Source organism: Aethalodelphis obliquidens, unplaced genomic scaffold (genome assembly GCF_003676395.1).
Source record: "Aethalodelphis obliquidens isolate GAN/ISIS:26980383/991018 unplaced genomic scaffold, ASM367639v1 scaffold32, whole genome shotgun sequence".
Lineage (NCBI taxonomy): Eukaryota > Metazoa > Chordata > Mammalia > Artiodactyla > Delphinidae > Aethalodelphis > Aethalodelphis obliquidens.
In genome coordinates this window covers 4,590,466-4,604,341 of record NW_020837976.1, presented here as the reverse complement: position 1 = coordinate 4,604,341, position 13,876 = coordinate 4,590,466, and the positions used below count along the sequence as shown (strand labels likewise).

At 42.2% G+C, this 13,876-nt stretch overlaps 1 protein-coding gene across 1 annotated transcript in view; it reads left to right on the top strand.

Annotated features, from left to right (window-relative positions):
* Window positions 1-13,876, top strand: part of ZNF521 (zinc finger protein 521) — a 283,654-nt gene that overhangs the window by 115,528 nt on the left and 154,250 nt on the right. Inside the window, exon 4 of the mRNA XM_027127642.1 lies at window positions 2,362-5,714. Coding sequence (XP_026983443.1) covers window positions 2,362-5,714 — 3,353 coding nt within the window. The remainder of the gene's footprint in view (window positions 1-2,361; window positions 5,715-13,876) is intronic.

Genomic DNA, 13,876 nt, shown 5'->3' with positions numbered 1-13,876 from the left:
TTATAAGCTTAGGAGAACAGGTATGTAAGAGGTATAGTCAGGCATGGCCCACAGACAAGAACCTGATTTAAGCATGGTGTCATGTTTATAATGGTCTGTTGCTCAATAATTCTTGGTGCATTTGTATAATGATATATCATGCCTGGGCATAATCTGCAATTTAATAATAAATTCACTTGCTGAATTTTCAGGCTCAGTAGCTCTGTTCTTTCAGTCTAGATGCATGACAAATTCTGATTCATTGTTTTCCCCAACTGTACAAATGAGATGATGTGTTTGAAAATATTTTTAAGTGAAACAACAGGATGTAAGCCTAAACAAGGAATGTGTGGAAAGTGGTAGATTTTCTTCTTAGAATGCTGAGCAAATTTAATAGAGAGTAAACTTTTTAATTAGGGGAAAGATTTCCAAACTTTGGTTTGTTTTAGGGCTACCAGCCTTAGGTAGCTTATGTCTTCTAAGGGGAAAGCTAGACCATCATTGAAGTTTTTGTTTTTAATTTTTCAAAATTGTCTCTCTGTATGTTAGGTGATGTGTTTATCTGCATATATTCTTTATGTGTATTCACCCTTAAACTGAAATCACACCCACAATTGTCAGACTCTTTCTTATGCTGGAAACACGTTAGGTTATAGACGTATATAAATGAGGATGCAAAATCATGTGGTTTTCAACTTGTATTGCGAAGCTCTGTTGCAGTGGGCAGGGATCCAGGAATGGTGTTTGGTTGTTTTCTCAGAGTTAGATGGTTGCCATCTGGCATTGATAGTGAGATGGTGTTGTCATCAGTTTCTAGATGCAGGAAAGGAATGATCCTCATCTGTTTCCTGTGGATAAGCAAGAGGTTGATAATCTAGTAAAATCTTGTTACCTTAAAGAAAGCAGACGTGGAATTTGTTTACATAATGCTTGCCAGTTTCTACTTTTGTGTTAATAATATAGCTTGCTAGTGAACTTTAGCTTTGAAGAATTTGAAAATGTATTTGATCATATTCTAGTTGCATCTTATTGGAATACCCCAATAATATTCTAATTGAACCTACTATTCTAATAGAATCACTGTCTCCACCAGGCACACTCCATGGTCTTTACTTGTCTGCCTTTATGAAAAATCTGGCTCCTTTGGAGAATGAAAAGCTTTTACAATGTCTTCCGATCCTGAATGATAGATTGTTCTGAAAAGCCAGAAAGAGGTTTTACAACCTACTTGAGAAGGTCTCATTTTCCACTTGAATATTAAGAAAGTGACAGAAGTAAGAGTGTACACTAGCTACAAACGTGGTTAAAAAACCGCCCAATATAAAGCAGAGTTACTTTATGGATAACTTGCTAAGATTATATCTGGCTTTCAGGCTTGTTTGTCTTCTCTTTGTTACCCATAAATCTTTCAGCATTTAGCATAATCATTTATCACTTTTCCTGTTTCCAGTTTTTTACAAGTTGCTTTGTCTCTGCTCACCTCAAAGTGCAGGTCCTGTTTGGCTAAGGAAGTTCATGCTGCTGAAGCTTTTGCAAAAGGAAGAAATGGTGGGCCACCTCTTGAACTTTCCAAACAAAATACACTATTACAATCTGGCCCTTGTGAAACTCATTTTTTTCTTGATCCTGTCTGATCCTAGCTACATGTAATATCTAGCAGTACCCGTCTAACATCTAATAATCCATTTTCTGGCCTATGCTATTCGAATCTTACAGTTATTGAAGAAGTCCTGGTTGTCTTTTATTAAACAAGACATAATTATTATTGTGTCTTCTGTCTTCTTTCATGTGCTTACTTTTTAATATTGTTTTGCTGCATGCAATAAGGTCTGTATCAATAAGAAGCCCATAAAAGATTCTGGTCTTCAGAATTGCCTTTTTATATAAAAACAAGCAAAATTCAGAGGGAATATTTTATTAAATATTAGACATCTGGGTTGACTGCATTAATTTTAAATCATTCCTGTAATATTTCCTCTTTTCATTTGGTCCTTCAGATGCTCACATAATATGCAAATCATTTTAGAATGAACACAAAAGAAACATTAAATATATTAAAATCTGCATTTTAATAAAATTGTCAATGCATAATACATACGTTGCTTCTAAAGAAGAATGATAAAAAGTAATAAAAGGGTAATTTAGGCACAGAACTATTTAATATCTTTTTATATTTTACAATCCAGTGAAAAGTAAATGCAGAAGAAAAGCTTGGGGCTCGGATTTGAAAGTGTTCCACTCAAATATTCTCTCCTTTTTTTTTTTTCCCTGAAAGGTTCTTGTTGGTCCCACCCTGTGTACAGTACACTCACAGTGGTACAGTAAACTCACTCTTGAACTCTCAACACGGAAAATGAAACGTTCCGATGCTTTTTGTTGCAGATGGAGTGGATGTGGAAGATGACCCCACTTGCTCCTGGCCAGCTTCCTCACCTTCGAGCAAGGACCAGACTTCCCCCAGCCACGGAGAAGGTTGCGATTTTGGAGAGGAAGAAGGTGGCCCTGGACTCCCTTATCCATGCCAATTCTGTGACAAGTCGTTCAGCCGTCTCAGCTACCTAAAGCACCATGAGCAGAGTCACAGCGACAAGCTGCCTTTCAAATGCACTTACTGCAGTAGGCTGTTCAAACACAAGCGGAGCCGAGATCGCCACATCAAACTCCACACTGGGGACAAGAAGTACCACTGCAGCGAATGCGATGCCGCGTTCTCCAGAAGTGATCACCTCAAGATCCACTTAAAGACTCACACGTCCAACAAGCCATATAAATGTGCCATTTGTCGCCGTGGGTTCCTGTCCTCTAGTTCCTTACACGGACACATGCAGGTTCACGAAAGGAACAAGGACGGCTCCCAGTCCGGTTCCAGGATGGAGGACTGGAAGATGAAGGACACTCAGAAGTGCAGTCAGTGCGAGGAAGGCTTTGACTTCCCGGAAGACCTCCAGAAGCACATTGCAGAGTGCCACCCCGAGTGCTCCCCGAACGAGGACCGGGCGGCCCTCCAGTGTGTCTACTGCCACGAGCTCTTTGTGGAGGAGACCTCCCTGATGAACCACATGGAGCAGATGCACGGCGGGGAGAAGAAGAACTCCTGCACCATCTGCTCCGAGAGCTTCCACACCGTCGAGGAACTGTACAGCCACATGGATAGTCACCAGCAACCGGAGTCATGCAACCACAGCAACAGCCCTTCCCTGGTCACGGTGGGCTACACCTCCGTGTCCAGCACGACTCCGGACTCCAACCTCTCAGTGGACAGCTCGACCATGGTGGAAGCCGCCCCGCCAATCCCCAAGAGTCGAGGGAGGAAGCGGGCCTCTCAGCAAACCCCGGACATGACCGTCCCCTCGAGTAAACAGGCAAAAGTCACCTACAGCTGTATTTACTGCAACAAGCAGTTGTTTTCGAGTCTGGCGGTTCTGCAGATTCACCTGAAAACTATGCATTTAGATAAGCCAGAGCAGGCCCACATTTGTCAGTATTGCTTGGAGGTGTTGCCCTCCCTCTATAACCTCAATGAACATCTTAAGCAAGTGCACGAAGCTCAGGACCCAGGTCTGATCGTTTCTGCCATGCCTGCCATCGTCTACCAGTGCAACTTCTGCTCCGAAGTTGTCAATGACCTCAACACCCTTCAGGAACACATCCGATGTTCTCACGGATTTGCCAACCCTGCGGCTAAGGACAGCAACGCTTTTTTCTGTCCCCATTGCTACATGGGGTTCCTCACTGACTCTTCCCTTGAAGAGCATATAAGGCAGGTCCACTGCGACCTCAGTGGCTCCCGATTTGGGTCTCCAGTGCTCGGGACTCCAAAAGAACCAGTCGTAGAAGTCTATTCTTGTTCCTATTGTACGAATTCTCCAATATTCAACAGCGTTCTTAAACTGAACAAGCACATCAAAGAGAATCATAAAAACATTCCCTTGGCCCTGAATTATATTCACAACGGGAAGAAATCCAGGGCCTTGAGCCCCCTCTCTCCTGTGGCCATAGAGCAGACATCTCTTAAGATGATGCAGGCAGTCGGAGGTGCGCCTGCGCGGCCAGCGGGAGAGTATATCTGTAATCAGTGTGGTGCTAAGTACACGTCCCTGGACGGCTTTCAGACTCACCTGAAAACTCATCTCGACACCGTGCTACCGAAACTGACCTGTCCTCAGTGCAACAAGGAGTTCCCCAACCAAGAATCCCTGCTGAAGCACGTCACCATTCATTTTATGATCACCTCCACGTACTACATCTGCGAGAGTTGTGACAAGCAGTTCACGTCAGTGGACGACCTTCAGAAACACCTGCTGGACATGCACACCTTCGTCTTCTTCCGCTGCACCCTCTGTCAAGAAGTTTTCGACTCGAAGGTCTCCATTCAGCTCCACCTGGCCGTGAAGCACAGTAATGAGAAGAAAGTCTACCGCTGCACGTCCTGCAACTGGGACTTCCGCAACGAGACAGACCTGCAGCTGCACGTGAAGCACAACCACCTGGAGAACCAGGGCAAAGTGCACAAGTGCATCTTCTGCGGCGAGTCCTTCGGCACCGAGGTGGAGCTGCAGTGCCACATCACCACCCACAGCAAGAAGTACAACTGCAAGTTCTGCAGCAAAGCCTTCCACGCCATCATCCTGCTGGAGAAACACCTGCGGGAGAAGCACTGCGTGTTTGACGCCAAGACGCCTAATTGCGGCGCCAACGGGGCCTCGGAGCAGGCGCAGAAAGAGGAGGTGGAGCTGCAGACCCTGCTGACCAACAGCCAGGAGTCCCACAACAGCCACGACGGGAGCGAGGAGGACGTGGACACCTCGGAGCCCATGTACGGCTGTGACATCTGCGGGGCGGCCTACACCATGGAGACCCTGCTGCAGAACCACCAGCTGCGGGACCACAACATCCGGCCCGGGGAGAGCGCCATCGTGAAGAAGAAAGCCGAGCTCATCAAAGGCAACTACAAGTGCAACGTGTGCTCTCGAACCTTTTTCTCGGAAAACGGCCTCCGGGAACACATGCAGACCCACCTGGGCCCCGTCAAACACTACATGTGCCCCATCTGTGGGGAGCGCTTCCCCTCCCTCTTGACTCTGACCGAACACAAAGTCACGCACAGTAAGAGCCTCGATACCGGAAACTGCCGCATCTGCAAGATGCCGCTCCAGAGCGAAGAGGAGTTTCTAGAGCATTGCCAAATGCACCCCGACCTGAGGAATTCCCTGACGGGATTTCGCTGTGTGGTCTGCATGCAGACGGTGACCTCCACCTTAGAACTCAAAATCCACGGGACGTTCCACATGCAAAAGACGGGCAACGGGTCTGCGGTCCAGGCCACGGGGCGTGGCCAGCATGTCCCCAAACTGTACAAGTGCGCGTCCTGCCTCAAGGAATTCCGTTCCAAGCAAGATCTGGTGAAACTTGACATCAACGGCCTGCCATATGGTCTGTGTGCCGGCTGCGTGAATCTCAGTAAGAGCGGGAGCCCGGGCATCAGCGTCCCTCCCGGCACGAGTAGACCAGGCCTGGGCCAGAATGAGAACCTGAGTGCCATGGAGGGTAAGGGCAAGGCCGGGGCGCTGAAGACGCGCTGTTCCAGCTGCAACGTTAAGTTTGAGTCTGAAAGTGAACTCCAGAACCACATCCAAACGGTCCACCGAGAGCTGGTGGCAGACGGCAACAGCACGCAGTTGAAAACGCCGCAAGTATCGCCCATGCCCAGAATCAGCCCCTCCCAGTCGGATGAGGTAAACTCGCCTTTTTAATGTTTGCTCTTTAACCTCCTCGAGAATCTGTCTCCACTTTACGTTTACACTTTGCTCAGCTTTAATTATTGTCAGGTGCCGAGAGGTGTTTGGATCAAAATGCAGTGGTGGTTTTTCCCCCATAGCCATTAGCTAGCAATTGCTTCTTGATAAGCAGCATTTTGGCTTGAATGGTGCAAAATAGGACTAATTCCAGACTCCCTAGGATATTGTCTTCTCTATGACTGAAGAGACCTGCACTCATGCCAACACTACCTGAGACCTGGAATCTCAGTGTAGCTTCACTGCGAGTTGAAATCCCCAGCTATGACTTGTGTGTATGGCAGAGAGATAATGACATAAAAGTAAAATGCTATGAGCCAACACTCTGGCTTAGAGTAAATTAAAGAGAATATATATGTTTGTGGATAACAAATTGGGTAGGGCTGGCTTTTTAATACCGTGCTGTCAACACTCACTGTTTCTCTTTGTCTTCTGGGTAGTGAGGAAGGTGTTTCTCACAACAGGAGTTTTTCAAAGCCCCTACATTTATTAAGCGCCGCATGGTCAACATTCGTTTTAAAGGCCCTCTCCCCAAGTCTTCGCTCTCTGGGTTTGGGTTTCAAAGTGAACATGTTTTGGTTTTTCTTCTTAGTTGAAGAGTCGTTTTGTGTCTTTTTTCGCATAATGAGTCTGAAAATCAAGTTCATTTACAGTGAAATAGTTTTGTAAGTCATCATTCGTTGAAGCTGAGCAGAGGATGGCTCATTTTATTATAATTTCTTTATGCTTTATCACCTGGTGTCTAATAGCTCTCTCCCCTTCCCTACCTGCCCCTATCTGGAGATCCATCCAAATGAAAACCCAGGGGAGACCTATCTCCCTTCAGTCTGGGGTCACTGCCTTTTCCTTATCTTGTCTCTGCACTCACACCCTCTCCAAGGTCCCCCTGCATCTCCCTGCAGATAGCCATCACTCAGCTAGTAGGGGAAGGCTGAGAAGACGAACGCAGAGCCCATCCTCCTGAAATGTGCAGCTGTGTGACAGGCAAACTCCCAAACTTTGAAGCTGCCTTCCCTTCTCTCCTCCTCAAGTAAATCCGCACCTTTCTCTCATCTAAATAGACAAAATCCTTTCAAACTGGAAGAACCTTGTTTTGATAATGGTTCATGACTCATGTGTTGGATCAGATCACTTCTTTTGAAACAAATATTTCTAGTTGTAATCATATGAAATGAATTACTTTTTCCAACTTTTTATCTCAAAAATGTTTAAACTTATAGAAAAGTTAAAGGAATAACACAGTGAACATATGTATGTGTCCGTGTATCCATGTCACAGGTTTATCAGTTATGAACATTTTGTTACATTTTTCTCTCTCTTTGCAACCTTTTTAATTAACCTGAGCTACATGAAAGTAAGTTGTAGATAACGTTATCTCCGAAGAAAAAGGGCATTTTCCTATTTAAACCACAATATCATTAACTCAGGCAATTATTGAAATCAGCTAAAGAAATTAAAGAAATCCATACTATCATCTATAAATCTATATTCGCATTTCCCCAAATCTCCTCCAAATGTTTTATTTTTAAATGCTTTTGAACAAGAATTCTTAAAAAGTTTATGCAGAAAATTATTCCTCTCTTTTGTCTTGTTCTGCTTAACATATATAGAAGAGTTTTTATATTCAGGTTTAATTTAAATAGTATATAAAAGGTGTTTAAAATGAATCTCTGTGTGTGTGTGTGTGTGTGTGTGTGTGTGTGTGTGTGTGTTTGTGACTGTGGTGGTATTTAAAACCAAGCAAAATCTAGCTTTTGTGTCTTAATAGATTTATGGAGAGGCAAGTGCCTGTTTCTTCTTATCTGTTCATGGTTTAGATTTTCTGATATTTCTAAATTGCTCTATATTATAATACCATTTGAGGTGAAATATTTTAAAAATGAAGGAGGACATATGGATAGTCTTTATCTGTTAATTTGGTTACAGTTGATTAGGAAAAAGTTTATCTTTAAGGGATGGTCAAGTCTTCAATTGTACCTAAAATCTTAACGATAATTTATAAAGCTGAACTATATGCTTCACTTACATAAAATAATGTATAAAGTACTTTAAAGTACTTTTTAATTTTAATTCTTACAATAGTGTTTTTTAAGCACCTGCTACTGAGGGTGAAAAATGACTCCATGCAAAAGAGTACCTCCTTATTAAATCTGATTAGTAACTTGTAGCAGTGTCCTTAATTGACCAGATATTAAGATTCAGTTGTACATTTTTTCTTTGTGCCTTAACAGTACACTAATCTATTCAACATTGTCACCATTGTTACTATTTTTCCTTTATTATACTATTTGTCATAAAATTTTATGTGCCCACTTCCTTTCTGATACTCTGTACCATAAAAAATGTAAAGTAGACCATACTATTTGGACTTGACGTAGAAAATTACCTAAACATATGTAAAGTTTTACGAAAAGGAGCCTAAAAAGATTGCATCGGCAAGAAAAAGACATATAATAAATATTAATTTGTTCCCATTTTTTGTTAGCCAAGTTAAGCTTCTATGACCTCTCATTGTGAGTATTGTGTAAATTTTTCACCAGTGGCAGTAAAGGCGAAGTTATTACATAAGACTTTGCCAAAAGACAGGCATGCCATGTGGAACTAAACTTTATCACAAAAAAGAAGTATCGCATGTATGTCCATTGACTTAGATGTCCTAGGTAGGAACTGAAGGACTTAGCAATGTAGGTGGTATTTTCATCTCTTCTTCTTGCTGAGGATTGAGGCTTCAGAAGAGAAAAGAAGAGAATAAAACCTGAGTACCTAGATGTTGTCAAGAACCAGATTAGATTTTTCTGGGCTATGACTTACAGTCACATAAGGGTATTGATAGATGCTGGAATGCATCTTTCAAAGACTGAAAAGAATGTTACTCGGTCGAGACTAGAGTACCTGTTTAATAGGGATTTAGATATAATCTAGGGAAGGATAAGTACTATATAAACCCATATAATCCAAGAAATAGATGAAAGCCTAGGCATATGACAATTAAAGAAGAATAATATTAGGTAGCTGTCATATGATGGAGAAATTTGGAATTGAAGAGAGAAGATCTGAATTTGAACTCCCATTTGTTCTGCATGCTGATTTCTGAATTTGTGAAAAATGTTCTCTTTGTACCAAAATTCTATAATTATTAATCTAAATTTGCCATGGAGACTTTGTTTTGAATAAAATATTTGGGGGAACCTAATCATTTCTGTTTCCTCCTCAAAGGTTGACTATGATATAAAGTTGTACCTGCAGTGATTCCATAAATGGTAGAGAGAATCTGAGAGAGAAAGAACACTGGACATCTAGCTTTTTCCACACGTGAAACACCTCGCAGACTTACTGACATTTACTATGTATTGAATAAATGTTAGTTCTTCTTCTGGAGTTCGTTGACACTGGCTTGGCTCCCTGGTCATGTGCTGCCCTATGTGGACCTCAAAATGTTGTCTCATGATGATATTGGAAACATGTGTCCATCTGCCATGGTTTCCTTAAGATCCTTCATATCCAGATTTCTCTGAGGGATTGTATATTCACATTTCAATTCACATCATCCCCACGATTCTGTTGAAATTGCTCTTACAAGGGTTACAAATTATCTCCATGTTTCTAGATGCCTGTACGGTGCCACAGAATCAAAGCTAGAAGGGACAGTGGAGATCATCTGATTAAGCTGCCTTATTTTACAGACAACAAAACAGACCCACATAAATTGAGATCGGTCTAAGGTCACAAGTTACTAAGTGGTAAACAAGAGACTCCGAGAATCCAGGTCTCCCAACTCCAGACTCAAGACTCTCTTTTCGTAATTCCACTGGCACTTTCCTCTAGCTGCAACCTCATCCTTGTCCTTTTCATAAAATTCTCTCGGTGTAGCAGTCTTATTTTCTCTTGTCATTCGCTTCCTCCACCCACCGCAAGGGATCTTCTGCTTCTATTGCTGCACCTCAACTGACTGTTCTAAGATCTCTACCGACCTAGTGGACTGATGTAATGCTTTTGGTTTTTTTTTAAAGAGAATTGATCGTAGTTTACCTGCTTCTCTACTTATCACTGTTGGTCATTCCCTCCTAACTGAACCTCTTCCTTCCTGTTTCCCTTTGTGCCTCTTTGAATGTTCTGTAGTCCTCTCTGTCCTCTACCTGCTTCTGCAAGATAGTGTCCCCATTGCTACTGTCACTCTACTGACCCGACCCCGCCCCCGCCAGCTACACGTGGCCTCATCCACTCCCAGGGTTTCAACCACCACCTTTTACCGATGACTCTCCAAATGGTGTTTCCAAAAGACAGGAGGGAACTTATGGGGGCTGATGGTAATCTGTATCTTGATTGTGCTGGTGGTTACGAGACTGTATGCGTTTACTAATACTCACCAGATGTAAATTCGTGACTTTTTGCATGTGAGTTACACCTCAGTGAAGCTATTTCCAAAAAAAAAAAGGTGTCTTCGATTCAAACCTCTCCTCTGAAATTCAGACTCATACACACAGATGCCTGCTGGATATATACGCACTCACATGTTCCTGTGAACTTCAAACTCACTGGGTCCAAAACAGAACTCATCATCCTTTCTCCAAACCTGCTTTTTTTCTTAAGTATTCTATTTCACTTGTGGATCCATTGATCTTCTTAGTCTTTTCTTTTTCTCCACATCCAGTTGGCCATCCAGCCATCTCGATTTCTACTCATATGTATTTCTGAATCAATCCCCTCTTCTCCATCCTCTTACCACATTTTAAGTTCAATCTCTGATCATCTTTCACTAAACTACTGAAGCAGCCTCGTAACTGTTCCCTCTGACTTTAGTGTTACTACTTTCAGATCCATCCCCACACAGCGGCCAGAACAATCTATCTAAAACACAAACCTGAATAACATGCCCCTCCCTATGTGGAACATTTTAAGTGCTCTGCACCTCCATCCCTGTAGGATGATATCGTAACCCTTTTATTGTGAAATATAAGACTCTGTAGGTCCCTGGTAAAATTTCTCCCTCTTTCCTCAGCTTTCACCTTATTCTGTTCTTGGAGGTGCTTTAATTAACCCGCACACAACATGCTGCTGCTGTATCTTGCTAAGGCTGTCCAGTTCCTTCTGCTCAAATAACCCCTCTCCTCCTGACTGCCCTCTCTCTTCCATGAGGCTGTCCATCTTTCCCTTTAATTGGAGATCAGGTACTCTAGAAGGCCTCCTCTGACCCCAGCTTATCACCACAAACATCTCCCTTCTCCTGGAATGCCCTGTCTATACAATATGTTATAAATTTCATATGAAAAGTGTTACAGTGCTTTATAATTACCTATGTACATTTCTCTTTTCTTCCCCTGAATTCCTTGGGGCAAGAATTTACTCAATCTGATATTCCTAAGCCCTATGATAACATAGGCAGGTGCCTCAGTGCTGTGTCTGGCTGGTGGCTCTCCCAGAGCCTTTCCCCGTACAGGGCGGTATGGCAGCACAGCCGGCCGCCTGGCTTTTTTTCATTCAGGAACCACCTGACACAGTGACTGGAACCTGAAGGTATTAAATAAATTTGTGTTGTTCTTCTGCATGTGTTAACTATAGGATTGCTATTTATATTTTTACCACATTTGGACTCAAATCTTGTTTTATTGTTATTGAAGTGCTGTTCTAGATACTCTGAGCGTGTACGGGTCTGCTGTTATTATCCCACTCCACTTCAACGTCTGCTTTCTCAAGGAAGCTGTAATTGTCCTGCCAAGGTTGCCGGTGGTCTCCAGGTTCATCTCCGTAGCACTTTGCAGGGTGGACAGTTCTTCCCTTGCCGTGCCTCTCTCTGACTTCATGGCGTTCCCACTCATAGTCTTCTTCCTACTTCTGCCTTCGGAGATTTCTCGTCCTATGCCTGTCCTAAAAAGTGTAGGAATTCTTCGATGCTCATCCTTGGTCCTCTTTTACTTCTCTGTTTACTCTCTCCATAGGCATCTCATCTATTCATGTTGCCGCAACTATTTCTTTGGTAAGAATTCCCAAATTTATGTTTCTAGCTTAGATCTCCTCTTAGTTCCAGATTACTGTGTTCCACTGACAGCTTGACTTTGCCATTTGTATCTCTTTTAGACTTCTGAAGTGTAATGTGTACCTACTAAAAGCTCTTGCTTCTCTCTCCTGAAGCCTATCTTTTTCCTAACTAACATCATTTTTGGTAAAGGGATCTACCCTACACCCAATTACCCAAGCAAGAAACCCAGGAATCACTCCCGATTCCTCCCTTTCCCTCTTTCCACACATCTAATCTATTAATAAGTTCTGTGGATTCCACCTCCAGTGAGTATCCCATCCCCTTCTTTCCATCCCCAAAGCCATCATTGTGGTCCAGGCTGCAGTCATTTCTGGCCTCCTGAGAGAGTCCCCTCCTTAATCTTCTGCCTGCTTCCCATCCATTCTTCATGCTGAAGTGGAAAGGAGGCCTGTGGACGTGTCAATCTCATGATGTCACATAAAATTCTTCAGTGGCTTCCCATTTCACTCAAATAAAATTCCAACCTCTCACCAGTTTGTGAGACCGTGCATGTCCTGGCCGGCCTGGCTGCCCTCGCCTTGCCCTGGCTCTTCCTCGTGCACTGCACCCAGGCTCCCGGCCTCCAGGGGGATGGGGCAGGGGGGTTCTGCTTTGGAACCTTCATATGTGCTCCTTCCTCACTTGGCCTGCACTTCTGAGCCAGCCCCTCTGCACCACCAGTTCTTTCTCGGCTGTCAGGTGGGCCTTCCCTGAAAATCTTATCGAAGTTGGTTTCCTCCTGAAGATTTTCTTTTAAAATAGTCGTTTTTGTTTACTTGTTTATTTCCTTCTTCCCCTTTCTCACCTATGAACATCCAACAGCTTAACAAATATCAGTTGAATAAATGAACATAGTGTAAATACTTCAAAATGACAAAAGTAGTGTATACTCCATCTTTGGATGTATTTGCAGGTGTATCTAATAACTAATACACATAGATGATAAGTTTACCCAAAAGTACGGAGATGCTTTAAAATTAGGTGTGATCTAAAAATATTAAATAAGCTAAAAGGCTTGAAAGTTCTAACAATTCAGAGATCATCTTCAGTGTGAAGGTCTGTTTTAAGTGTCTCAAAGTCAATATTCTTCCTTTATAGTTCTTACACTGAAAATAGAAACGTCTATGTTGACATGCTTAAGCTCCAGAGTTCTTTTTTGTTTTGTATGATATAAATTTCCATATGAGGTTGAAAGAAAAATGTTAAAGTTTTTATGTGTCAAATTGCTGGTATTAAGTTTTGCTAAGCTAAAGGAACAAAAATAAATGAGTTAAGTTTCCTCTAAATAAACAATATCTTAAAATTAAGTAGAAAAATTACATGACCAAATAGATTTGTAAAATTCAAGATGTTATTGAAATAGACTTAGTTGCTTTTCCAAGTTTAATCTGCTTTCAGATTTATTGTTGTTGTGCTCAGTATTTGTTTGGCATCTGCAACGCACTAGAGCAGGGAGTTAATGACCCCTGGCATAAGTATCGGGGTGTGGAACATGGGAGCAGCTGCCTCTCATCCACTATCTCTAGTCTCATGTTCATTAAGCGTTGATCATTGCATCACACATTGAATTTGCTACCACTACCATCCCTAGATTTTCTGTACTTACTTCCAGTTCTGGATTTTTTGCTGATGCTTTCCATATGCATACAGTGTCTTTTAGAACATACGGAATTCAAAAGTAAGAATGTTTCTGTATACCACCATGAATCTTGAATTGCACATATTTGTCCATTGAGTACTAGGCCAAAGAGTTTGAAATCACCCTCTGTAGCGGTAGAATTTTGTTCAGCAGGAGCATTTTACATTTAGCTGAAATTATATCGAAGTAGAGATTAGTGAATATCTTCTTAAGGTACTTTTGAATAATGAAAGAAAATGGAAACTACATTCTGGATCTCTTATTACTGGATGGCTCCCCTCTCTGCGTAATATAGATGCAGTTTTCTATTAGATGTACTTTCTGTTTCTAGAAATTTAACAGCCTAATTAGGAGAACCTTGTAAAGACTTTTAAAAAAACTAAATAGCCAGTTCCTTATTTGTATATATTTTTTCACCTTTTAAATATGCTTTTTTTTTTTTTTTTT